This window comes from Ahaetulla prasina, chromosome 8 (assembly GCF_028640845.1).
Source record: "Ahaetulla prasina isolate Xishuangbanna chromosome 8, ASM2864084v1, whole genome shotgun sequence".
NCBI classification, from domain to species: domain Eukaryota; kingdom Metazoa; phylum Chordata; class Lepidosauria; order Squamata; family Colubridae; genus Ahaetulla; species Ahaetulla prasina.
Window position 1 is genome coordinate 91028082 of NC_080546.1, and position 26181 is coordinate 91054262.

Genomic DNA, 26181 nt, shown 5'->3' on the forward strand with positions numbered 1-26181 from the left:
GGAAGATGCTCTCCTGTCTCCCTTGGTCCTTCTCTTCACTAGACCAGCCATGCCCAGTTCCTGCAACCGTTCATCGTATGTTTTAGCCTCCAGTCCCCTAATCACCTTTGTTGCTCCTCTGCGCTCTTTCTACACTCTCAACCTCTTCTTTATAGTGTGGTGACCAAACCTGGACGCAGTACTCTAGGTGTGGTCTTACTAAGGCTTTATAACCTCCTTTAATCTTGATTGCATCCCAATTCAGGATTGCGTTGGCTTTTTTGGTTGCTGCTGCACCCTTGCTGGCTCGTATTTAACTGGTTGTCCACTAAGATTCCAAGATCTCAATGGCTGTAATTTATGGATGATTCCCCCACCCCCTGTCCCCTGAAATTTACAGGTAGTCCTCGATTTACAACTGCAGATGGGCCATTTTATGCACCTGAATGTGTTTTTCCGCAGAGATAGAATTAACGTCGCCACAAAGGGAACAGCTCAACAACAGACAACTCTCTGGTGTGCCCTGTGTGTAAACTACACCAGGACAACCCAGATGGGTTCTGGGAGGAGAACCACAAAATCAGATCTAGAACGGGGCATTAAATACATTACGACTGTAATGGTGCCCAATGTTTAGGTCGCTAAGCGAAACACGGGCTCAGGGAGATTTGACCCACGTTACGGCCTTCCTTGCCACGGTTCTTAAGTGAACCCGCTGAAATTGTTACGTCAGTACAGATAGTCCTCGCTTTTTCGACCACGACGGAGCCCGAAACCTCTGTTGCTGAGTGAGACGTCGGTTAACTGAGCGCCGCCCCCGTTTTACGACTTTTCTTGCCGCGGTGGCGAATTGCCAGAGCAGCTGAGTTAGTTAAACCCGGTGATTGTTTAGCAAATCTGGCTTCCCCGTTGACTTTGCTCGTCACGTGACACCCCGCCCCCGAGGCAGTTGCCGATTTTGATCGCGTGACGGGATGCTGCAATGGTCGTAAGTGTGAGAAAAGGCCACAAGTCCCTTTTTTCAGCGCTGTTTGTAACTTTCAACCGTCACTAAATGGACTGTCGTAACTCGAGGACTACCTGTGATCACAATCCAGTACAGGTGGCAAACCACAGAAGTCTAGAACCTTGATAAGAGTTCAACTGGCCTTAGTCTAGATCTGTGTAACACAGTGGTTCCCCCACCCCACAAAATCTTTTGGTTTTGCGTGCTGCCTTCATCCCGCGGGTGGGGCTTCGCTTGTTTGCGTGGCCCGGCTGCTGACGTGCCACGGCCCTGTGTGGGTCCAAGGACCGAGGAGTTGGGGACTCCTGATATAATAGATATGGATCGCCACAAGCAGAGAGAAATAGCCCAGGATGAGTCCCGAAACTGAATTTTCCCTTTGCAAAATATTAAGAAGATTGGGAACTTACCTACCTACCTGGTGGGCCGGCCAAAACGAGAGATCCTCTGGGACCGGTTGTCCGAAATTGCCTCGGATGCAGAGTCGGCATCGTGGTAGGATCCGAGACCTGCCACTCTGATCCTATAGTCCCTCCTTAGGCGTGAAGCCAAGCTGGCTTTGGGTCCAAGGCGGGACTAAAATTCCTGGTCTCTAGGCTGGCGGCCACTAGACACAACTGTCTCTCTACGTAGCAAGAAATGTTTAGGAGGGGGGGAAGGGGGGGTGGCTGGTGACGACTTGGGAGAAGGTCCCAAGTCAGAAGGAAGTCTGCTTTGACAAGGGTTCATGATTCAGGCTAGCCACAAAAGGAGAATTGTAATAATACTAATAGTAATAAACTCTCCTTCCTCGACTGGCCGTCATCGGAAAAGCTGCAGGAACAGATTCCTGCAGGAGACTCGACTACATGGTCTCCAGGGTTCCCTTCAATCCTTCCATGTTGAGGATTCTATTCAAGTTATGTTTCCTGGCACTTGATTTGCCAAAGGGGAAATGTCCATGAGCTGAAATGCCAGCAAAGCATCCGATCACCATCATCATCTTCCGTTTAACGACCCCATAATCCCTTGTGGGACGGAGTCTGGGCGACTGAATGGAGCTAGCAGAGTGTTTTTATGGCCGGATGCCCTTCCCTGTCGCCAAGGCGGAGTCTTGTTTGGCAGATACATTCTCGGTGTGCCCAGAGACAGAGATATCTGCCCCTACCTAGGATCGAACTCACAGCCTCCTGATTGTGAGGCGAGAGCTCCACCTCTAGGCCACCGCACCACTCCTCCAGCATTAGATGCCTTCTCTTATTTCCATCCATGTGAAGCGAAGTCTAGAACAAATCACTGGACAGACGTCCTCTACCACGTTGGTTGTCCAAAGTCGTCATCTGGGCATCATCCAAAGGTTAGCCTGGTAACAGAGGAGAGCTTTGGGCACCTTCCCTTTTATCCACCGGCTGCAGCTGCGGCCATGGGTTCGCTGTTCGGTGGGACAGATGCCCCACCATTAATGGGTAGACGTTCCTCAACGTTCTACTTGGAACTCGCCTGACAGTGAGAGCAATTAAACAATGGAACAGCCTGCCTCCCGGGGTTGCAGGTGTCCCATCGCTGGAGGGCAGCCATTTGTCTGGAATGGTACAAGGTCTCCTGCCTTGGAGCAGGGGGGGTTGGACTAGAGGACCTCCAAGGTCCCTTCCTGCCCCATTGCCAAGAGTCTCCGGAACCACGGAATGAGCAAACGCTGAACTGCACACATTTAGTTTTCTAAGAAGAGATTGGACAGCCATTTGTCCGGGATGGTATAAGGATTCTTAAATTGGGCAAGGGGTTGGACTAGAAGACCTCCAAGGTCCCTTCCATCCCCCTAATCAAGTGTTTCCTGAACCACAGAGTGAACAAGTACTAAAATGTAACACCGCTCCTGCGCAGGCTGCACTGGCTGCCTGTGGCCTTTCGAGTGCACTTTAAGGTGTTGGTTACGACCTTTAAAGCGCTCCATGGCTTAGGGCCTGGGTACTTACGGGACCGCCTGCTGTTACCACATGCCTCCCACCGACCCGTACGCTCCCACAGAGAGGGTCTTCTCAGGGTACCGTCCGCCAAGCAATGCCGGCTGGCGGCCCCCAGGGGAAGGGCCTTCTCTGTGGGGGCTCCCACACTCTGGAACGAGCTTCCCCCGGGGTTTACGCCAAATACCTGACCTTCGGACTTTCCGCCGCGAACTGAAGACGCACCTTTTTATCCGCGCGGGGCTGGCTTAAATTGAATTTTAAATGTTTAAATTTTATTAATTTTAAAAGGGGTTTTAGTGTATGGTAAATTTTTAAATTTTCAGGCTAATTTAAATAAGTTTTTTAAATTCCGTTTTAATCGTATTTGGTATTGTTCGTTTTATTCTGCCTGTACACCGCCCTGAGTCCTTCGGGAGAAGGGCGGTATAAAAATCAAATAAATAAATAAATAAATAAATAAAATGCATCAATTTAGTTTTCTAAGAAGAGATTGGACAGCCATTTGGGACAACATAAGGGTTCGTTGGGGAGGGGAGGGGGAGGGGGCGGCATTGGATTAGAAGACCTTCCAGATCCCTTCCAATTTCCAGGATCCTATGATTCTAACTGAAGATGTAGCTCGTTTGATGCTCTTGACAGTTGCGGAGGTGCCAAGGTGATGCCCATGCAGATACTAAACACCTTGGGTGAAAAGATATTCTCTGCTGATTCACGCCTTCTAAGCAATGCGCCAACATCACCCGTCCCATCGGACGCTATCCTTGCGATCAGCCTGGACTTGCTCGGGAGTTGGCGCCATCATCTTTTTGGGGTTTTTGCATCTACTTCCTGGATCCTTGGATCCAAATTACACCCCAGAGCAGAGGTCTCCAACCTTGGTCCCTTTTAAGACTTGTGGACTTCAACTCCCAGAGTTCCTCAGCCAGCTTTGCTATCCTGTTTCCCGGAAAATAAGGCCTAGCATGAATTTTCAGGGTGCTCGTAATATAAGCCCTACTCCAAAAATAAGCCCCAGTTAAGAATGTCAGCCACACCAATGCATTTTAGTAAAATATTTCCCTGAAAATAAGACCTATCCGGAAAATAAACTCTAATCCAGGGGTCTCCAACCTTGGTCCCTTTAAGACTTATGGACTTCAACTCTTTGCTGGCTTTGCTGGCTGAGGGACTCTGGGAGTTGAAGTCCACAAGTCTTAAAGGGACCAAGGTTGGAGACCCCTGCCCCAGAGGATACCGAGCCACTCAGCCCCCACCTCATTCCAGGGGTGCCAGCTGGGGGAATCTCTGCCCTCCACCCCACCTGGGCCTGATCCTGACTCTTCTAAGCAGACACCGCTTCGTGGCCAACGTAGCTGGTCCATAGAAACAGGGAGCCTGTCTACTAATCCAGTCTGAAAGCAAGATCCTTCGTGATCTCTCAACCTGGTGACTTCAGCGTAGTTTGCGTACCCCTAATTTGAAGGCAAGGAAAAACAGGCCTGGGGCACCCCAAAGGCACCCAGTATTTGTGTATGTGGCTTAATCACAGTTGTCTGCCAAGTGTTATTTTTAATGCGCCAGGAGAAGTTATGAAGTCTACGGTGGCGGTTTGGAAAGCTGAGGTGGGCCAGGGAGGGGCTGGGGAAAGGATCCCTTAAGCCCAAGCCTCTCCAGATTGAGGGTCACAGGGATCTACCAGAATCTATCAACCCAAAGAAACAACTTCTGGAAAGACTGGGCTAGTGGAAGCTGAGATGGAGACATTAACTATGGATTGATAAGAAACGGAATGGGCTAACTCGCCATGGCCAACCCAACAATTCTGTTGAATTATTTAAAATCATTAAAAAATATATATTTAATTTTTCTCATTCCTGTTTCGTCTTGTCTCTCCTCGGGTATCCTTCCTTTAACGATTCTATTCCACCATATTCCACCAACTTCTTGTGGTGCAATGAGTTGTTCGGCGGCCAGTTGGCCGAGGTGAGATGGCCGGGGCAAATTGGCTGTGCTGAGTTAGCCACGGCAACTTGTCCTAGACCAGGGGTGTCAAATTCAAGGCCTGGGGGCCAGATACAGCCTGTGGGGTGCTTAGATCTGGCCCACGGGCCCCACCTGGAAACAGCAAAGGGCTGGCCCGTGGTGCCTCTGCCAGCAAAAATGAAGCTCGAGAGGGCTGCATGCAGCCCTCCCGAGCTCCGTTTTCACTGGGAGACGGTCGCAGGAGGCTGTCACAGCTGAAAACGGAGCTCAGGAGCCCGTTTTCACTGGCAGAGCACTCGGGCCTTCACAGGCACCTCTCGACATGAGAGTGCCGAAGGTGATAAGCTGGCCACACCCACCCCGGCCTCCCGAGATTGAACACAATCCCGATGCGGCCCTCAGTGAAATTGAGTTTGACACCCCTGTTCGAGACCCGACACTGGATTGATAAGAAAAGCCATCATCAACAGCTGGGGATGCAGAGTTGGGGATGCAAGTCTGGATGACCTGGCAATGACACCATGGGTACCCTGTTGAGTGGATCACAGGAAACCCCCCGTCCTTCCCCTTTTCCTTCTCTTCTCCCCAGCCCAGGCCCTGCCCAGCACAAGGCAGGGGCTCACTTTGGTCCCAAACACTTCCAGCAACACAGGAATGTTAACTGCAGAGTGGATGAAGTTTATTGCATCGCCAATACACACGGCCGGAACAGATAACACACTCCACTTGAGTCACCACGACTGGACGAGACACACACTTACTGCATATATTTTAAAAATGACATACCCTCTGCTTCTTCCAAATTCAAAGGCTGGCGTGTGTTTTTTTCAGGTTGAGCAAGGCGGTCTTCCCTTGGGGCTAGGTAGGCTTCTCGAGAGCTTTTCCCCGACTCGCCTTTTAATTTAAAAGAATTGTGCTTTCCAACAGGTCTTCCTTCGCCCTACAGGGGAAGCCAAAGGGAACACGAATTACCATACCTTGACACAACAGCCACACGGAGGAGCAACAGCCAAACCTGCCTCCGGGGGCTTTTGGCCAGGAGATTCTTGGATCTCCCATAGAGTGGTGCGGTGGCCTACAGGTAGAGCTCTCGCCTCACAATCAGGAGGCTGTGAGTTCGATCCTAGGTAGAGACAGATAGTTCTATTTCTGGGCAAATTTTCTGAACAAAACTCTGCACTGGTGACAGGGAAGGGCATCCGGCCATTAAAACACTCTGCTAGCTCCATTCAGTTGCCCAGACTCCACCCCGCAAGGGATTACGGGGTCTTTAAAAGAAAATGATCTCCCATCATTTCCACCCCCACACCCCCATCTTCTTGTGGGCCCTCTGCAAATGCCCCACCACACCCCGGCATCCCAACGTGAAAGATCTAGTAATACAGAGGCCAGCAGGGTCTTCCTAAAAGACGCTGACACCTGGTCAAAGTTAGGGTCAGTCGTCCATCCTTTAGCATCCTGAGCAAAATCGTATTTTGGCTCCTTCCGTGAGATACTCTGGCTCTCTCTTCTTTCTTTCTTTCTTTTTTCCCTCTCAGTTTTTTGAGTCTCACAGCGACACTTTTTTTAAATCAGGAAACTTCTGTATTTTCCAGTCGAGAGATAAATTTGGGACTTGAGCAGGTGAGTCATTCACGAAAAGGTTTTATCAAAGAGGCTGGGCAGAAAATTCCACCATTTTTCAGATGCAGCGTAGAAAAAAATCCAGCCCGAGATTTGAAAAGGACAGGAGGTTGTTATTGCTATCACAATTTGCTTTGGAAGAAGATCAAGAAACAAGATGCCAAAAACAAGAGGATGGACTTTGTCCGCTACAGATTACCGGGCTCTAATCCTGGTCTCCAAAAGCCCTTTTGCTTCTTCTCCTTGGAAAGAATTTTAGAATCCCCCTTTTGCAGGAAGTTAAAAAAGAAAATTCACACGAAAGGTCATTAAGGACACAAGCCTTTGCGTTTTAGTTACATGGCTTCTATGCACTGAGTTAGATCAGCAGTCGGCAACCTGTGGCTCTGGAGCCGCATGTGGCTCTTTCATCCCTCTGCTGTGGCTCCCTGTCGTCAGTTGGCGCCACAATTTTGAGAGGAGCTTCCCGGTTTTTTTGGGGGGGGGAGGGGGAAGCACGGCGCACCAGGAGGAGACTTTATGGCAAGGGGAGGGTTTTCCGGTCAGCTCCACAAATTGATACGGTTTTCGGTTAGGACAGGTAGAGGAAAAAGAATGCCACACTAGGAGGAGACTCTATAGTGGGGGGGAAACAGGACTTCCGGTCAGCTCTAGAATTGAACGGGGGTCTTCCAGTTGGGACCTTTGTGGCTCTTAGAGTGTTTAAGGTTTTACGAGACCTTAAACTTACGGGACCGCCTGCTGTTACCTTATGCCTCCCACCGACCCGTACGCTCACGCAGAGAGGGACTTCTCAGGGTGCCGTCCGCCAGGCAGTGTCGGCTGGCGGCCCCCGGGGGAAGATCCTTCTCTGTGGGGGCTCCTACTCTCTGGAATGAACTTCCCCCTGGTTTACGCCAAATACCTGACCTTCGGACCTTTCGCCGCGAACTGAAAACATATTTGTTTGTTCGCGCGGGGCTTTCTTAAATTGTCTAGATTTCGAATTTTAAATTTTATTTAAGTTTTAAACTGGGGTTTTTAGATTTTTAACTATTTTAATTTCCGGCCAAATTGTATAATAAGTTTTTTAATTTACTTTTAATTGTACATTGTTTCTTTTTACCTTGGCTGTACACCGCCCTGAGTCCTTCGGGAGAAGGGCAGTTTATAAATCTAATGAAATAAATAAATAAATAATAAGGTTGCCGACTTCTGAGTTAGATTGATGGGGGGGTGGGGTGGGGAGGAGAAAGTCGAACAGGTTATAAGAGTTTTTGAGCAAAAGTAACAATTCCCTGGCGCATTGAAATACCGGCAGTCCTCGACGTACAGCCTCAACTGAGCCCCAAAATTTCTGAGAACTTTGTTAAGTGAACCTGGACCCCGTCTTACGACCTTTCTCACCTCCGTTGTTAAGTGAACCACCGCAGCTGATAAATTAGTAACCCGGTCGTTCAAGGAATCCGGCTTCCCCCTCACCCCCTTGACTTTCCCTGTCAGAAGGTCGCAAAAGGGGATCGCGTGACCCTGGGACACAGCAACGGTCATAAATACGAGTCAGCTTGCCAAGCGTCTGAATTGGGCTCACGTGCCCATGGGGATGCTGGAAAGGTCGTAACCGTGAAAAAAACGGTCACTTTTTTCAATGCCGCCGTAACTTTGAACGGTCACTAAACGAACCGCTGCAAATCGGGGATTACCTTGCATTTAAAGTTTTCCCTTATCTTTACATTTAAAATTAATTTGGTAATTAACGTTGGAGTTCTCTGCTGGCTTCTGTCCACATTTTTTTGGGGGGTGGGGGTGGGGGAAGTCCGCAGCAGGGGGCTTCTCAGGCTGGCTTGTTGCCCCGAAGATCATCTTTGGCGAAGTCTAAAGTCCACAAAGGACGGAAACTCTGTTAATTCTTTTTTCTCTCTTTATGCTGTCAAACGGGGAACGTCAAGTCACATTTCCTACAGCGGAAAGCCTTGATTGATGAACCCGAACAGAGGGAGGGGAGGACTCAGGAAAGGGGGGGAAAGACAATTGTCATAATCCCACTACCACAATGCGTGATCCGGGCCAAGCCACGCTAATCTCCCGACACTAATCTCAATTTAGAGGATTACGGGTCGATGGACGGCTGCCCGAACGAGCGTTAATTCAGAGGCATCTTTTCAAGACTTGGACAGAAGCTGGGGCTCTTAAGCACTTACTGGGTTCCCTTTTCCGGGACCAAACAGCCGAAATAGATACCTGGTGAGACCCCTTAGACCGGAAGTATCAAACTCAAGGCCTGAGGGCAGGATCCAGCCTGCGGGGTGCTTAGATCCGGCCCACAGGGCCGCCCTGGAAACCGCGAAGGACCGGCCTGCGGTGCCTCCACCAGCCAAAACGGAACTCGCGCGTCCCCCTCCCTGAGCGCCGTTTTCACCAGCAGAGGGTGGCAGGAGGCCTTCACCGCCGAAAACCGAGCCCTGGGGGCCAGTGTGGCCCCTCTGAGCGAAGTTTTCACCGGCAGAGGGCTGCAAGAGGACATGCCAGCCAAAAACGGGGCTCCGGGGGCCAGCGCGGCTCCCTCTGAGCGAAGTTTCCACTGGCAGAGGGCTGCAGGAGGCCTTCGCAGCCGAAAATGGAGCTCGTGAACTTGTTTTCACTGGCAGAGCACTCGAGCCACCACAGGCGGGGTGCGTCATGAGTGACGTTGAACTGGCCACGCCCACTCTGGCCACACCCACCCCAGCCACGCCCCCCCTCCATTTCCTCCATGTTTGCTGCTAAATATTTTGTTAAACTGCTCCTGAGTACGACTAACAAGAGTTCATTCAGTGGCCATTCAAAGTTAACAACGGCACTGAAAAAAAAAAGCGAGTTGTGATGGTTTTTCACACTTATGACCGTCGCAGCATTCCCCGTGGTCAGGTGATCAAAATTCAGACACACGGCCACGGATTCATATTTACGACGCCTGCGGTGTCCCCCGATCCCCTTTTGCAACCTTCGGACATGTCGAGTCCACGGGGACGTCGGATTCACGTAACAACCGTGTGACTAACTTAACGAGGGCAGCGATTCGCTTAGTGACGGTGGCAAGAAAAGTCATTAAAAGAGGGGCAAAACTCACCTAACAACTGTATCGCTTAGCAACGTGAATATTGGGTTCAGCCGTGGTTGTGAGTTGAGGACTGCCGGCATGAAATGACGTGGCGGTGTCGCAGAGTTTGAGTCACTCTTGCCGCCTTTAAGTTAACGCTAGCTAGCAGAACCATTTTCTCCATATACGAAGAACGGTTGCAGGACGGTTGCAGGAATTCGGTATTTATTTTTATTTATTTATTTTTCATATTTTTATACCGCCCTATCTCCCTAGGGACTCAGGGCGGTTCACAACCAGATAAAAATATACATACAAATACAAATAAAACATCCATTAAAAAACTTATTATAATTGGCCGAATAATTAAAATGATAATAAAAATAATAAAATCCCCAGTTAAAACCAATTCGAATTTAAAAACTAGTCCAGTCCTGCGCAAATAAATAGATGTGTCTTAAGCTCCCGGCGAAAGGTTCGGAGGTCGGGAAATTGGCGAAGTCCTGGGGGAAGCTCGTTCCAGAGGGTGGGAGCCCCCACAGAGAAGGCCCTTCCCCTGGGAGTCGCCAGCCGGCACTGCCTGGCCGACGGCACCCTGAGGAGTCCCTCTCTGTGAGAGCGCACGGGTCGGTGAGAGATATTCGGTAGCAGCAGGCGGTCCCATAAGTATCCCGGCCCTATGCCATGGAGCGCTTTGAAGATAGTCACCAAAACCTTGAAGCGCACCCGGAAGACCACAGGTAGCCAGTGCAGTCTGCGCAGGAGAGGTGTCACATGGGAGCCACGAGGGGCTCCCTCTATCACCCACGCAGCCGCAGGTATGTCTAGTTTAATGAAAAGAAGGACTAGGGGAGACATGATAGCAGTGTTCCAATATCTCAGGGGCTGCCCCAAAGAAGAGGGAGTCAAGCTATTCTCCAAAGCACCTGAGGGCAGGACAAGAAGCAATGGATGGAGACTAATCAAGGACAGAAGCAACCTAGAACTAAGGAGACATTTCCTGACAATTAGAACAATTAATCAATGGAATGACTTGCCTCCAGAAGATGTGAATGTTCCAACACTGGAAATTTATAAGAAGAGATTGGGCAACCATTTGTCTGAACTGCTAATACAGGCTTTCCTGCCTGAGCAAGGGGTTGGACTAGATGCCCTCTCAAGGTCCCTTCCAACTCTTGTTCTGTAAGATGCTTTCGTGTAACTCCCTTCGGACGAACCCATTAACGTCACACATGGGAGGGCGAGCCACGGAATACGAACGTAATAACGAAAGAACAAAGCACGAAGCAAATCGGGGGCTCTGCTCATCCGACACTCTTAATTTTGGGGGAAGAAAACGCTGAATCACAGGAGTTTCAAATAATGGAAGAAAACTTACTGTGGGTGCTTGGTTTCCTGCGTTAGCAGTTATAGGCGCATTGTGTTTTAAGGAGGCTCCTTTCCCCTTGTCTGTGAACGATAGAAATTTAATTCTTTTTTTTTTTTTTTTCAAAAACGTGATGTTTCCTACTAACACGCTTATAAACTAAGAGTGGATGATTAATAACCATCACGGCTACTGCTTGATGGGCAGATTCTGATTATTATTATTTTTTTTTTACATTTATATCCCGCCCTTCTCCGAAGACTCAGGGCAGCTTACATTGTGTAAGGCAATAGTCTCATCCTATTTGTATATTTATATACAAAGTCAATTTATTGCCCCCCCAACAATCTGGGTCCTCATTTTACCTACCTTATAAAGGGTGGAAGGCTGAGTCAACCTTGGGCCTGGTGGGACTTGAACCTGCAGTAATTGCAGGCAGCTGTGTTTAATAACAGGCTTCTTACAGCCTGAGCCACACCGCGGCTTGATTGGTACACCGGTGACAAAACGACCTCTTAAGAGTAATTTTCATGCCCTTGGCCCCACCCATCTGGGCAACCTGGAACCGCCTCTGAAGAACACAGGGAGTCCTTGACTTATATCAGTTCATTTAGTGACTGTCCAAAGTTACCACTGCATGGAGAAAAGTGACCTAGGACCATTTTTCATAGTTATGAGCTTTGCAGCATCCCCATGATCCAAATTCAAATACATTCATTCATTCATTCATTCATTCATTCATTCATTCATTCATTCATTTATTTATTTATTTATTTATTTATTTATATCCCGCCCTTCTCCGAAGACTCAGGGCGGCTTGCACTGTGTCAAGCAATAGTCTTCATCCATTTGTATATTATATACAAAGTCAACTTTTATTGCCCTCAACAATCTGGGTCCTCATTTTACCTACCTTATAAAGGATGGAAGGCTGAGTCAACCTTGGGCCTGGTGGGACTTGAACCTGCAGTAATTGCAGGCAGCTGCTGTTAATAACAGACTGCATTAGTCTGTTGAGCCACCAGAGGCCCCAAGGTAGGTAAAATGAGGACCCAGATTGTTGGGGGCAATAAGTTGACTTTGTATATAAATATACAAATAGGATGAAGACTATTGCTAACATAGTGTAAGCCGCCCTGAGTCTTCGGAGAAGGGCAGGGTATAAATGCGAATAAAAATAAAAAATAAACTTGGCAACTGGTTCATATTTAGGACTATTATTGTGTCCCTGGATGAGTGACGCGGTGGCCTAGAGGTGGAGCTCTTGCCTCACAATCAGGAGGCTGTGAGTTCGATCCTAGGCAGAGGCAGATATTTCTCTCTCCGGGCACAATGAGAATATATCTGCCGAGCAAAACTCCGCTCTGGCGGCAGGGAAGGGCATCCGGCCATAAAAACACTCTGCTAGCTCCATTCAATTGCCCAGACTTCTCCCTGCAAGGGATTAAAGTGTCCCGGGGGCATGTGATCCCCTTTTATGATCTTCTGACGAGCAAAGTCCATGGGGAAGCCAAACTCACTTAACGGCCGTGGTACTCGCTTATCAACTGCAGCGATTCGCCGAACAAGCGCGTTACTAATTAGCGACTGCAGCGACTCGCGTAAGAATGGAGGCAAGAGAGGCCGTAACGTGTGTCAAAACTCACTTAGCAAAAGTCTCACTTAACAACAGAAATGTTGGGCTCAATTGTGGTCGTAAGTCGAGGGCTGCCTGTACTGGGAAGCTTTACTTAGTAGTCCCGAACTCAGTGGCCGGGTCATTTGGCTGGATCCAGCACACCTGATCCTGATTTAGCAAGATAGCTTTTCAGCACCGTGTTGTGCCTCGCCTGCCCTCCTCTCCTCAGCCGGGCCCCTCCCATCTCCTGCTATCTGAGTCAGAGTCTGATAATGAAGAGGAACGGCCTGGCATGCCTCCAGCCCCCAGCCCTGGCACCATGCCCGGACAGAATGAGCAAACAAACCTCCCTCCTACAGCGTGTGAGCACGAAGCCAGCCACGTGCTAGAATTGCCGGCAGCAGATCAGGAGGACGGAAAGTCACAGTGGACGGATCCCCGCTTCCGGAGAATGGAGAGGTGGCGTCAGCAAAAGGAAGGGAGGGGCAGGCCTGGATAAGTGCTGAGTCATGGAGCCACACCCCATGGCCTATATAAAAGACCAGCTTGAGTCAAACAATTTGAGTCAAGCAAAGTCTCATCTGGTTTGCTGAAGTCACACCTTGGATTCCTGCCTGCCCTGAGAACAATTTGGCAAAGCTGCAGAGGCTTCGTGGCCACGTTTGATACAGACTTCCCAGACCCGGCCGTCGGAGGGGGAGGGGGACACAACACACCGCTTACCTTTCCCTTTTTTCGATATCTTGTCTTCCAGAATCACCCTCTGTCCATCAAGGCTGGAGATGGGCGCCCCGAGGTCTAAGAGTTCCTGCTCGCCGTTCTGTCATCAAATTCAGCGCCGTGGGATAAAAAATGGCATTTATTTAGAGGAACCAAATTCGTGGCCAGCACCGGGATGGGAGTTCGCACAAAATAAAGCAATTTGGATTGAACGTACGATCTTTTAGAACATTGTTTCTCGATAATGAGATGGGTGTAGCAAATGAGAATAGAATAGAATAGAATAGAATAGAATAGAATAGAATAGAATAGAATAGAATAGAATGGAATGGAATGGAATGGAATGGAATGGAATGGAATAGAATAATGGAATGGAATGGAATGGAATGGAATGGGAGAGGGGAGGGGAGGGAAAGGAGGAAAGGAGAGGTGAAGAGAAGAGAGGAATGGAATGGAATGGGAGAGGAGAGGAGAGGGGAGGGGAGGGGAGGAGAGGAGAGAGAGAGGAATGGAATGGAATGGGAGAGGGAAGGGGAAGAGAGGAGAGGAGGGGAGAGGAGAGGTGAAGAGAAGAGAGGAGAGGTGAAGAGAAGAGAGGAATGGAATGGAATGGAATAAAATGGAATGGAATGGAATGGGAGAGGAGAGGAGAGGAGAGGAGAGGAGAGGAGAGGAGAAGAGAGGAGAGGAGAGGAATGGAATGGAATGGAATAGAATAGAATAGAATAGAATAGAATAGAATAGAATAGAATAGAATAGAATAGGGAAGCAGCGTGCATGTATGGCGTGCATGTGGGGGAGGGGCATGCATGTGCAGGGGCGGGGCGCACATTGCGTTTTGGGGGTTTGCACGTGCTTTGGGCACTCGGTCCAAAAAAGGTTAGCCATCCCTGGAATAGAATATTGGAAAATAGAATAGAATAGAACAGAATAGAATAGAATATGGAATGGAGTGGAGTCGACTGGACTGGACTGGAATAGAATAGAATTTATTTATTGTGACTTTGAATGTACACTGATTGGCATAAATTAAAATGCAATTCCACTGCAGATAGCTCTCAAAGGGTCACCACCTCCCATATACACTACATAAGCATGACAGAATAAATAAATAAATAAATGATGCATCTACCCACGTATCTTACGTGGGTAGTGGTGGTCGCAGGAGACAACCGTTCGTCTTTCTTTTGGAAGATTTGCTTATCGTGCTTCCTGCGCCTCAGAGACTGTTTGCCAAGAATTAATTTACAGCTTTGGGACTGGAAGCTCTCGGCCTGGCAATTATCCAAGGACCGATAAGGTCTGTTACTGCAATTAACCCTTGGCAGGATTATCACCTGTACTTTCCTGTGCGCGAATGCCCTGAATTCACAATAGCTAAATAAAGAGGGGATTTTTCGGGACAAGGAGCCTGTTTCTTAGTTCTGCTGGGTCAGAACAGTGTCTGGTAGGTTTGTCATCTTGTTCTTGTTTTCTTTCTCTCCTCTTCTACTTTGTTTTGGTTTTACTTCTTAAGTCTATTGTTTCTACACTGCCCAATGTATTGCGAGCTGCCCAAATTCAGGAGGTACCAATGGGAATTATATATATATATATATATATATATATATATATATATATATATATATATATATATATATATATATATATATATATATATATATATATATATATGTTTTCTGAGGTTTTCACGGGTGTTTGTATATAGGTCTTTGGTAGGTATATAGGTATATATATATATGTTTTGTAGGTTTTCACGGATATAGGTATGTAGGTCTTGGCATATTTGGGTGTTTTCCCATGTAAGGTTGAGAGTATCTTGGTGACGTTTGGCGAGGTCTCACTCATCATCTTCAGGCTGGTGTCTTCAGCTCCTGCTCGAGAAGCACGGCTGAAGACACCAGCCTGAAGATGATGAGTGAGACCTCGTCAAATGTCGCCAAGATACTCTCAACCACACGGAAAAGACTCATCTTCAAACTTCAGCTTAGTGCTTCTGGGAGCAATGTGTGATCGCAGCTGTTTCTTCCTTTTAACAGCTGCGATCACACATTGCTCCCAGAAGCACGAAGCTGAAGCCTGAAGATGACGAATGAGACTTCGTCGAAACATCGCCAAGACACTTCCAATTTTACACGGGAGAAAACTCGAACAACCAAAGACCTACATACAAACACCCGTGAAAACCTCAGAAAACATATATATATATATATATATATATATGTATGTATGTATGTATGTATGTATGTATGTATGTATGTATGTAACATTAAGTGTTAAATGTGTACCTTTGACTATCATTAAGTATTGTACCTTATGATTCTTCATGATTGTATCTTTTCTTTTATGTACACTGAGAGCATATGCACCAAGACAAATCCCTTGTGTGTCCAATCCAATATATATATGAAGAAATTAAAACTTAACTGTGGAGCCTGGAATTCTATAGAATATACATGTAGAGAGGAAGAATAAAACTGCTTTAATCTCCTATTGGTGAGATTAGGGTGTCTTTTAATAACAAATGAGGTTGAAGACCTTTTCATTGATCGTAAAAAAAACACCTCACCTTGAAATCTTTTAAAAGCAACAACCCAAAACTTATTTTAGCTGAACGAATTACTTACTAGTCTGGCCACGAGATTATTAAGATTCAATCCGTATTTTGCTACGACTGGACGCAGAACTTCTGTGACGGGCTTGGTGGGTTTAGCCTTTAAGCCAACCGATCTATTTATAGGGAGCAGGTCCAGCCTGAAACGGATAAGACAAACCGAGTGAATATAGTTGGTCCTCGACGTACGACAGTTCATTTAGTGACCGTTTGAAGTTACAACCTGATGGGAATAAAGACACGACTGTTTCTCACACTTACGACTGTTGCAGCCTTCCCCGTGGTAAAATGATCAAAATTCAGACAGTTGGGGAACTGACTCATATTTATGACGATTGCAGCGTCCTGGGGTCACGTGATCCCCCTCCTTTTGCGACTTTCTGACCGGCAAAGTTCATGGGGAAGTGTCGTGTCCCACTCCTCCTCTGACGGCTGGGTCGGGGAAGTCCCTATCAAGCATGCCTCTGCAGCTCTGCCAAAGTCCTATCAGAGTCCTCAGGGCAGGCAGGAATCCAAGGTGTGACTTCAGCAATCCAGATTAGACTTTGCCTGACTCAGAGAATGCCAGAAAGCAGATCCTTTATATAGGCCATGGGGTGTGGCTCCATGACTCAGCACTTATCCAGGCCTGCCCTTCCCTTCCTTTTGCTGACGTCGCCTCTCCATTCTCCGGAAGCGAGGATCTCTCCAGCCTCCAGCTGTTGGTAATTCCAACTCGTGACTGGCTTCATATTCCTCAGGCTCACATGCTGTGGGGGAGGGGTTTAGTTGCTCCGTTTGACCGGGCATGGTGCCAGGACTGGGGGCTGGAGGCATGCCAGGCCATTCGTCTTGCTCGGCCTATCCGGGCATGGTGCCAGGGCTGGGGGCTGGAGGCATGCCAGGACATTCTTCAGCACTATCAGCGTCCGGCAGGAGATAAGAGGGGCCCGGCTGCGGCGGGAGGGGGCGAGCGAGGCACAACAGGAAGGCAAATTCACTTAACAATTGTATTACTAATTTAACAACTGCAGTGATTCAAGAAAGGATGCAAACCGGTCTCCGAAAAATGTTGGAAATTTCATCAGATACCTGGTTCATATTACCGTATGTGGTGGATGTGCGTAGAAGCTAAAAGATACTGGACTAGAATCCACAAAGGGTTGGAAAAAATGATAAAAAAAACATATAGACTTTAAACCAGAAATATTTTTTATTGGGGATCATACCTGAAACCTATAATAGAGAATGGAGATATTTGATTATGAATGTTGTAACAGCGGCTAGGATTGTGTTTGCGAAGAATTGGGAAAATGAGAAAATACCACCGCAAGATGAAATTATTAAGAAAATAATGGAATGTGCAGAAATGAGCAAATTGACATTTGAAATTAGAGAGCAGGAGGATAAACAATATTACAAGATATGGGATTCATTTTATCAATGGCTGGAGGGAAAAATACGTTAAATAAAAATCTGAGAGAGGTTTTTTATAATGAAAGAATTGTTGAGATACATATTGATTTAAGACGACGGAATGAACGATGTAATACGATCAATATAAAATTTAGAATATTTTATACGAAAAGAGAGAATGAAATATTTATAGTTAATTAAATGATTAATTGATTAAAATATTTGGATATATATATTAGATTGATAAAATGTAAAATTAGATAAATCATATGTTACATATATGTTGAAATTGCACAAAAGATTTGTAATCAACCAACCGACACACTGTGTTTGTACTGAAGATGCTTTGATGTTTGTTTGTTCAAAAAAAAAACTTTCAAAAAAGAAAAGAAAAGATGCAAAACAGGACAAAACTCATTTAACTTTTTCGTTTAGCAACAGAAATTTAGGGCTGAACTGCGGTCGAGAGAACTGTTCAGAATTTAGCTTAGTCCTACAATCTCTTTGACGTAGTGTGAAACTAAGAAATATCCTCGTTTTTTTTTGGCATTCAAGGCCTCCATGAGACAGGTGTGTTTATGTCCAACAAGTCAAGATTGTGGTGGCTGTGATTGTGCAGTCCTGGTTGCCATTGTGGCTTTTTTACACACCTACCGCCAGGATACCTCTCCTCTTGACGGGCAGGGTCTTGGAAATATCATGCTGGCTGCTTGGATTCCAAACTCAGAATACGGCTGGTCCTTGTCTCGCGACCTCAGTTGAGCTCAGAAGTTCTGCTGCTAAGTGAGGCAGTTGTTAAATATTTTTTTTTTTAGGACCCAGATTGTTGGGGGCAATAAGTTGACTTTGTATATAATATACAAATGGATGAAGACTATTGCTTAACACAATGTAAGCCGCCCTGAGTCTTCGGAGAAGGGTGGGATATAAATACAAATTAAAAAAAAAACTGATTGTATGGATGCTACAAAGGTTGTGAGGTGCGAAAAGTGGCCGTGAGTCAGTGTTTCGCAGTGCTGTTGTGACTTTGAACGGTCACTTAAGTGAACTGTTCTAAGTCGAGGACTACCTAGTAACGAAGTTGTTAAGTGAATTTGGCTTCCCCATTGAATTTGCTCGTCTGAAGGCCGCAAAAGGGGATCGTGTGACCTCCCCCGGGATATGGCAACTGTCATAAATGAGAACTGGTTAGGACTGGTGCGGTGGCCTAGAGGCGGAGCTCTCACCTCACAATCAGAAGGCTGTGAGTTCGATCCTAGGTAGAGGCAGATATTTCTCTATCCAGGCACAAAGAGAATATATATATATATATATCTGCTGAACAAAACTCCGCACTGGCGACAGGGAAGGGCATCCGGCCAGTCAACACTCAGCTCCATTCAGTTGCCCAGACTCCACCCCGCAAGGGATTATGGGGTTGTTAAAAGAAGGTGTAAATGTAAATTGGTTGCCAAGTGCCTGAATTTTGATCACGTGACCACGGGGATGCGGCAATGGTCATAAGTGTGAAAAAACGGTCGTAAGGGACAGGGAAGGGTGTCTGAGCAGGTTTCTGGTCTTACCGAAATAATGTCCTTTTTTCTAAGCGAAGAGTTTGAGAATCCAAAATGCTGCTGTCCTGGTGCAATACGAGTGGCTGCGGACAGAAAAGGATTAAGTCACGTTTAATGCCACATTTTTATTTTATTTTATTTACATTTATATCCCGCCCTTCTCCGAAGACTCAGGGCGGCTTACAGTGTGTAAGGCAATAGTCTCATTCTATTTGTATATTTACAAAGTCAACTTATTGCCCCCCCCAACAATCTGGGTCCTCATTTTACCTACCTTATAAAGGATGGAAGGCTGAGTCAACCTTGGGCCTGGTGGGACTAGAACCTGCAGTAATTGCAGGCAGCTGTGTTTTAATAACAGGCTATCTTACAGCCTGAGCCACCACGGCCCGTATTTAATGGGTGAATGAGTTAAACTGACGACTTTCATGGTTACTCCTGTAGGGACTTTTACTCTGCCTTCAGCTCAGATATCTGATCAGTATTTGTCTTTTAAAATTCAATTTAAAGCCCGTTGAACTATTACAAAAATAAATAATACATTTTGGTAATAGTTACAATCAATCATAACGGAGCTGGAAGGGACCCTGGAGGTCTTCTAGTCCAACCCCCTGCTCAAGCAAGGGACCCTAAACAATTTCAATCAATCAATCAATCAGAATAGAGCTGGTCGTAAGTGTGAAAAATGGTCATAAGTGTGAAAAGTCCATTTTTTTCACTGCCATTGTAGCTTCGAACGGCCACTACATAGAACGGCTGTGAGTTGAGAACGACCTGCATTGCAGGCAAACTCTGCCCACAGCCAGGAAGTTCGATCCTGGCAGGCTCCAGGTTGACTCAGCCTTCCATCTCTCTGAGGTCGGTAAAACGAGGACCCAGGCTTCTACATTTTAAACCACCCATAGAGTTTTTTTAAAGCAGGGGTCTCCAACCTTGTCAACTTTAAGACTTGTGGACTTCAACTCCCAGAGTTCCTCAGCCAGCTTTGAATTCTGGGAGTTGAACTCCACAAGCCTTAAAGTTGCCAAGGTTGGAGACCCCTGCTCGAAAAGCGCTATAAGGGCAGTATATAAGCCAGGGGTAAAATGTTCCCAGATTTGACTGGATCGCGTGATCCGGTAGCGATCGTGGCTAGTGGTTCGGTGATACGGTAGCAATGGCGGAGCAAAGCTCTGCCCACCCGCCTGGGTTTCATTACTTCCCGGTTACCGGTAAGGAAGGTAAGTAGATTTCACCCCTGATATAAGCCCAAAATGCTATTGCTCTCTCTAATCTCCGCATCGCTCTTGGAAAAATTTAGCTAGAAAAGTCCCATGAAAAGTACCTTATCTCCGCCGATTAAAAAGAGGTCGACCGCAGTCATGCTGATCCGTTGCCTTTCGCAGAAGTCGGAGAGCACCTCTTTGATGGAGAACCCGCCTCTGACGGGCATGACGGAAGTGGAGCCGTCGGGCAGGTGGACATGGCAACACTTGGGGGGCTTCTCTTTTGCCGCAGGAGGTCCCGATGGTCGGCAGGGCTCGCCCTTTGAAGGGAAAGCGTTACGGTCTGCTGGGTAAATCGAGCGGGGAATTTAAACGAAGTGCTAAGCCTCCATCGAGGACCTGTGTACTGCACGAGTCAAAAAGAGGGCTGTGAAAATATCTACAGAGCCCTCCCATCACATTCTTCTTTTAACCATCCCATAATACCTTGTGGGGTAGAGTCTGGGCAACTGAATGGAGATGTGTTTACTGGCCGGATGCCCTTCCCTGTCGCCAATGCAGAGTTTTGTTCAACAGATATACTCTATATCTATATATAATTACTTTATAAATATATATTAATTATATTATATGATTAGTGATATAATTTATACTCTGACGATGTCAGCAGATGGCTAACGAAAGCTTAGTAGAATAAAATTTTAATTATTTTAGTTCCGGAGCTCGCAGAATGTCTGTTTTTTGTTTTACAAATATACCTGGAACTTGTATTTTTAAAATAATATATGTAGGTCTACTTGGCCTCCCGCACCACAGCGGAGGCAGGGTGTTTTCACCTTCCCCAGGCTCCGGAGGCTTTCTTTGAGTCTCTGGGAGGACAAAAAAGGCCTCCCTCGGGCTCCGGGCCCGGAAACAGGCCCGTTTCCAGAATTCCGGTACTTCCAAGAGGCCTGTTTTTTGCTCTCCTAGAGCCTCCGAGTGGGCCCTGCACTTACCTCGCATCCAAAACGGGCTGGGTGGAGATTCCTGGGAGGGGAGGGATGGGATGGGATGGACGGGGCCAGTCAGTCCTTGCAACTACCGGTTCGGCAAACCAGATGTCAAATTACCAACCGGTTTGCCTGAACCGGACCGAACCGGCTGAATCTCACCCCTCCTCCTAGACCTTCTTTTCATTCAACGAGACAATAGTTCATCCTCATGCATATTTTCAGAAAATATTTCCAAAAAAGCAGGTCTTACCATTTCCAGACTGGCAGCCGAAGACAAGGAATCTTGTGATTTATGTCTGTAGGAGAGTCCACCAGGCTGAGAACACTCTGGGGAGAAATATTAAGTCAGGCGTCTCAATTAGCTCGGGTTGAAACCTCATAATCTTCCTCGAGAGTCTTAAATCAGCTTTCGAGATTTCTCCGCTTAAATCTTGTCTTAAGACTCCACCGGTTTTACGGTAATTCTCCAAGCGTACACAAAAGTATCAGGAATCCATTTCCAAAAATGAAGGGAAAATGTCTGAGCTTCTGAATATTTTCTAACTCTCCCTTCCATTTCCATATATAGGTGGTCTGCGACTTACGACGGTTCGCTTAGTGACCGTTCGAAGGTACAACTGCCCCTGAAAAAAATTGACTTATGACCGTTTTTCACGCTTAATGACCGTCACAGCATCTCCACGGTCGTGTGATTTACATTCGGATGGTTGGTGAGCGGTTCACATTTACGACGGTCTCAGTATCCCCGGAGAGTGAGGGGAGGGTCAGGTTTTTTGCGACCTTCTGACAAGCAAAGTCAACCTATCAACGGCGGTGACTCACTTAACAAGAAAGAAAGGCCGTAAAATGGGGCAAAACTCCCTTAGTAAATCTTGCTTAGCAAGCTAAATTTTGGCCTCCATTGTGGTCGTAAGTTGAGGACTGCCTGTTAAGTACAATAAGATTAATTGATTGTACATTTGTGTCTCCGTGCTCAATGGGAAGCCACGCAGCCACATTTACTACAGCTATAAATAATACTAATAGCACGTTTATCAAGAGCGCATCAGTGAAACAGTAAATAATATATAGTCCAGACTCAACCGTGATACGAAACTTTTAAACGTTCAAACCAGTGGTGAACTCTGAACCAGTTTACTACCAGTTCGCTGACAGGTTGTAAATAAATTGCTTTTAAAAGTAAAAAAAAATAGCCAAATAGCCAAATAGTTGTAAAAAGTGCTTTTAAAAGGTTAAAAAAGGCTCTGATGATCACAGCTGAGCTGCGTGATCATCAGAGCCTTTTTTAACCTTTTAAAAGCACTTTTTACAACTATTTGGCCAAAAAGGTTGTAGAAAAAATGCTTTTAAAAGTAAAAAAAAAAGCTCTGATGATCGCACAGCTCAGCTGTGATCATCAGAGCCTTTTTTTTACTTTTAAAAGCAATTTTTTTTAACCTTAAAAAGATCTCTCCTTCCTTCCTTCCTTCCCTCTCAGAATCCCTCCTTCCTTTCTCAGTATCCTTCCATCCCTCCATCCATCCTTTTCTTCCTCTCCTTCCTTCCTTCCCTCCCAAACAGAACCCCTCCTTCCTCTCTCAGAATCCTTCCTTCCTTCTTTCCTTCCTTTCCTTCCTTCCTTCCCTCTCAGAAACCCTCCTTCGTCTCTCAGAATTCTTCCATCCATCCTTTTCTTTCTCTCTCCTTCCTTCCTTCCTCTCAGAATCCTTCCATCTTTTTCTCCCTCTCTCCTTCCTTCCTTCCTTCTTTCCCTCCTCTCTGAATCCTTCCTTCCATCCATCCATCCATCCATCCATCCATCCATCCATCCATCCATCCATCCATCCTTTTCTTCCTCTCTCCTTTCTTTTTCCTTCCTTCCTTTCTCAGAATCCATCCATCCATCCATCCATCCATCCATCCATCCATCCATCCATCCATCCATCCATCCATCTTTCTCTCCCCCAAGGCCTCGTGTTTGGATTTTAAAACTCACCTTTGAGGCAACTGCCGTTCTCCTTCTTCTTCTGTGACCTCCCCAAACTCTTGCTTCTCGACCACGAAAAAAAAGTCCCCTTTTTCTTTTTCTCGCCATCTTCTTCTCCAGATTCTTCATTTAAGGAGCGCCCAGACTTGGCTTTTCCGCCTAACTATCAACAAGTGCAATTCTTCAATCAGAATAGTGCTAAGCTGGAATTTTTGTACGTTTAAAAAATAAAATGGAAACTTATTACAGAAACAAAAAGGAAAAAAGAATAGTGCTTATATTTGCTGGTTCTGCTGCCTGCTCATCCTCTTCCTCCCAACAGCTTTCAGACCTACAGAGAGGCCCCATCATCCACACTTGCAGCCAAGACAAACTAACAAGGCACATCTTCATTCCCTTCTTGATAAGCAAGCAGCTGTCAGAGTTGGAAGGGACCTTGGAGGTCTTCTAGTCCAACCCCCTGCTCAAGCAGAAGAACACTTCAGACAAATAGCTGCCTAACCTCTTTTTGAGAACCTCCTGTGATGGAGCAACCACAACTTCGAGAGGCAAGTCGTTCCACTGGTGAATTGTTCTCACTGTCGGGAAATTCCTCCTTAGTTCTAGGTTGCTTCTCTCCTTGATGAGTTTCCATCCGTTGCTTCTTGTCCTGTCTCCCTCTTTTTGGGGGCAGCCCCTTAAATATTGGAACACAGCCATCATGTCACCCTTAGTCCGGGGGGGTGAAATGCTCCCGGTTCTGACCGGATCTCGTGATCCGGTAGTGATCGTGGCTGGTGGTTTGGCGATCCGGTAGTGATGGCGGAGCAAAGCTCCGCCCACCCGCCTGGGTGTCATTACTTCCTGGTTTTAACCAGGAAGTAATGTGTTTTTTACCTTCTGCGCATGCGCAGGTCTGTGTGTGCATGTGATTTCCCCTTGCGTGCAAGCGAAGCAAGCACACGTGCGGGGCGTGTGCACTTCCGAACGAGAAAGGAAGGGAAGTAGATTTCACCCCTGCCCGAGTCATTCTTTTCATTAGACTAGACATACCCAATTCCTGCTTAGTCCTTTTTTTCATTATGTCTGATACCCAATTCCTGCAACCGTTCCTTATACGTTTTAGCCGCCAGTCCCCTAATCACCTTTGTTGCTCTTCTCTGCACTCTTTCTAGAGTCTCCACATCTTTTTTTTTTTTTTTGTCCACACTAATATGCACCTTCCCAATTTCGGCTCAAACGTCTCGTTTGGGGACTCACTCACTCATGTATACTAGGGTGTGTTGTTTCTCTGTGTCATATAATACCGTTGTCAGTTTTGGAAGGCAATTTTCTTTTTGCTTCTTAACTGCCAGATATTTTAGCTGGAGAAGTTGGGAGGAGGTGGTTGTTGGAGCGGTAGAAAGTTAGTCATAACAACATTCCGTATTCAAGGACATCCAGCGTCTGATGGAGACTGCCTGAAGACTGTATCCAATTGAGTGTGAAGAGTTGATTGGACAATGTGATGAACTTGTGGGTGTTGGGGCCAGGCTGTGAACTGTCAACTGGGTGTGGAAAACCTGGAAGCTTTCAGTTTCGGGTTTTCCCAGCTGTGCCAACATGACATCTCTAATAAATTGGAACTTTGAGGAACCTCAAGCCTCAGAGCTTTATTTCGTTGGGGGTGTTCCTTGGAACCCTGACAACCACGTTTCCCCGAAAATAAGACCGGGTCTTATATTAATTTTTGCTCCCAAAGACGCATTAGGGCTTATTTTCTAGTTAGGTCTTATTTTGGGGGGAAATACGGTACTAAACGTATCTATTTGGCCGACAACCTTAACTAGGGCTTATTTTAAGGGTAGGGCTTATATTACAAGAATCCTGAAAAATCATGCTAGGACTAATTTTTCAGTTGTATCTTATTTTCGGGGAAACAGGGTATACTTGGGTATATAAACCAATTCGGTATTTGTTTACTTATTTTGTCATGTCTATGTTGCGTATATCCGAGATGGTGACCCTCTGAGAGCTGTATGCCACAAAATTTCATTTTAAACTACACCGATTAGTGGACCTTCAAAGCGACAATAAAGTTATTATTCTATTCTACACCAGCAAGAATTGGGTCTGTTTTCAACTGTACATCCTAAAAGATAGATACCTTTCTCGGAGAGGAAACACCGAACATGTCCGGACTGATATTGGACTTCACAGTAGGGCTGCTTGGGACCCATTGCAGATCAGGAACCGTACGGCCTTCCACTTCGGCTAAAACACATTCTTGGTAAAACGGAGACTTCAGAAAGCGTGCGTAGCTGTCAAATTTCATCAAATTGAAAATCTAAAAGACAAAACGGGAGTCCTGTTAAGGGAGAACTCTATACGAGTTTCACAAGTGGCAGAGTTTGTCCCCAGCAGGGGGTGGCGTTGGGGAATAAAATATTTAAGAAAAAATATCCTTGGGGGAAAATTGGAGTAGCTAAAGGAGAACCTGAAAAGAATTCTAACCCAATTGTTTCTTCTAATATGGCTAATATATGCGAGTGAAGGAAGGAGAGTGCAGAAGTTGGCTTGAAACTCAACATTAAGAAAACAAAGATCATGGCATCTGGTCCTCTCAATTCCTGGCAGATAGATGGGGAAGAAATGGAGGTAGTGACAGATTTTATTTTCCTGGGCTCCAAGATCACCGCAGATGGGGACTGCAGCCAAGGAATTAAAAGCCGCTTGCTCCTGGGGAGGAAAGCTATGGCAAATCTAGACAGCGTACTAAAAAGCAGAAACATCACCCTGCCAACAAAAGTGCGTATAGTCAAGGCTCTGGTTTTCCCAGTTGCAATGTATGGTTGTGAAGGTTGGACCATAAGAAAGGCTGAGTGCCAAAGAATTGAGGCCTTTGAGCTCTGATGCTGGAGAAGACTCCTGCGAGTCCCTTGGACTGCAAGGCGAACAAACAAGTCAGTCCTAGAGGAGATCAACCCTGACTGCTCTTTAGAAGGCCAGATCCTGAAGAGGAAACTCAAATACTTTGGCCACCTAATGAGAAGGAAGGATTCACTGGAGAAGAGCCGAATGCTGGGAAAGATTGAGGGCAAAAGAAGAAGGGGACGACAGAGAACGAGGTGGCTGGATGGAGTAACTGAAGTAGTCGGCGTGAGATTAAACGGACTCCAGAGGACGGTAGAGGACCTGGAGGAACGTGGTCCATGGGGTT

The 26181-nt window shown here is 46.5% G+C and overlaps 1 protein-coding gene across 6 annotated transcripts in view; it reads right to left on the bottom strand.

Annotated features, from left to right (window-relative positions):
* Positions 1-26181, bottom strand: part of RGS12 (regulator of G protein signaling 12) — a 72235-nt gene that overhangs the window by 17735 nt on the left and 28319 nt on the right. For 3 of the 6 annotated variants that reach the window (XM_058193452.1, XM_058193451.1, XM_058193450.1), the window contains exons 7-15: positions 25129-25308; positions 23013-23166; positions 21288-21364; positions 20165-20365; positions 18850-18923; positions 15906-16032; positions 13282-13378; positions 10953-11023; positions 5680-5833 (exon numbers count right to left, since the gene is read on the bottom strand). In XM_058193452.1, coding sequence (XP_058049435.1) covers positions 5680-5833; positions 10953-11023; positions 13282-13378; positions 15906-16032; positions 18850-18923; positions 20165-20365; positions 21288-21364; positions 23013-23166; positions 25129-25308 — 1135 coding nt within the window. Of the gene's footprint in view, positions 1-5651; positions 5834-10952; positions 11024-13281; positions 13379-15905; positions 16033-18849; positions 18924-20164; positions 20366-21287; positions 21365-23012; positions 23167-25128; positions 25309-26181 lie in introns of those variants that run through there. The other 3 variants (XR_009156349.1, XM_058193453.1, XM_058193454.1) reach the window with 3 other exon arrangements.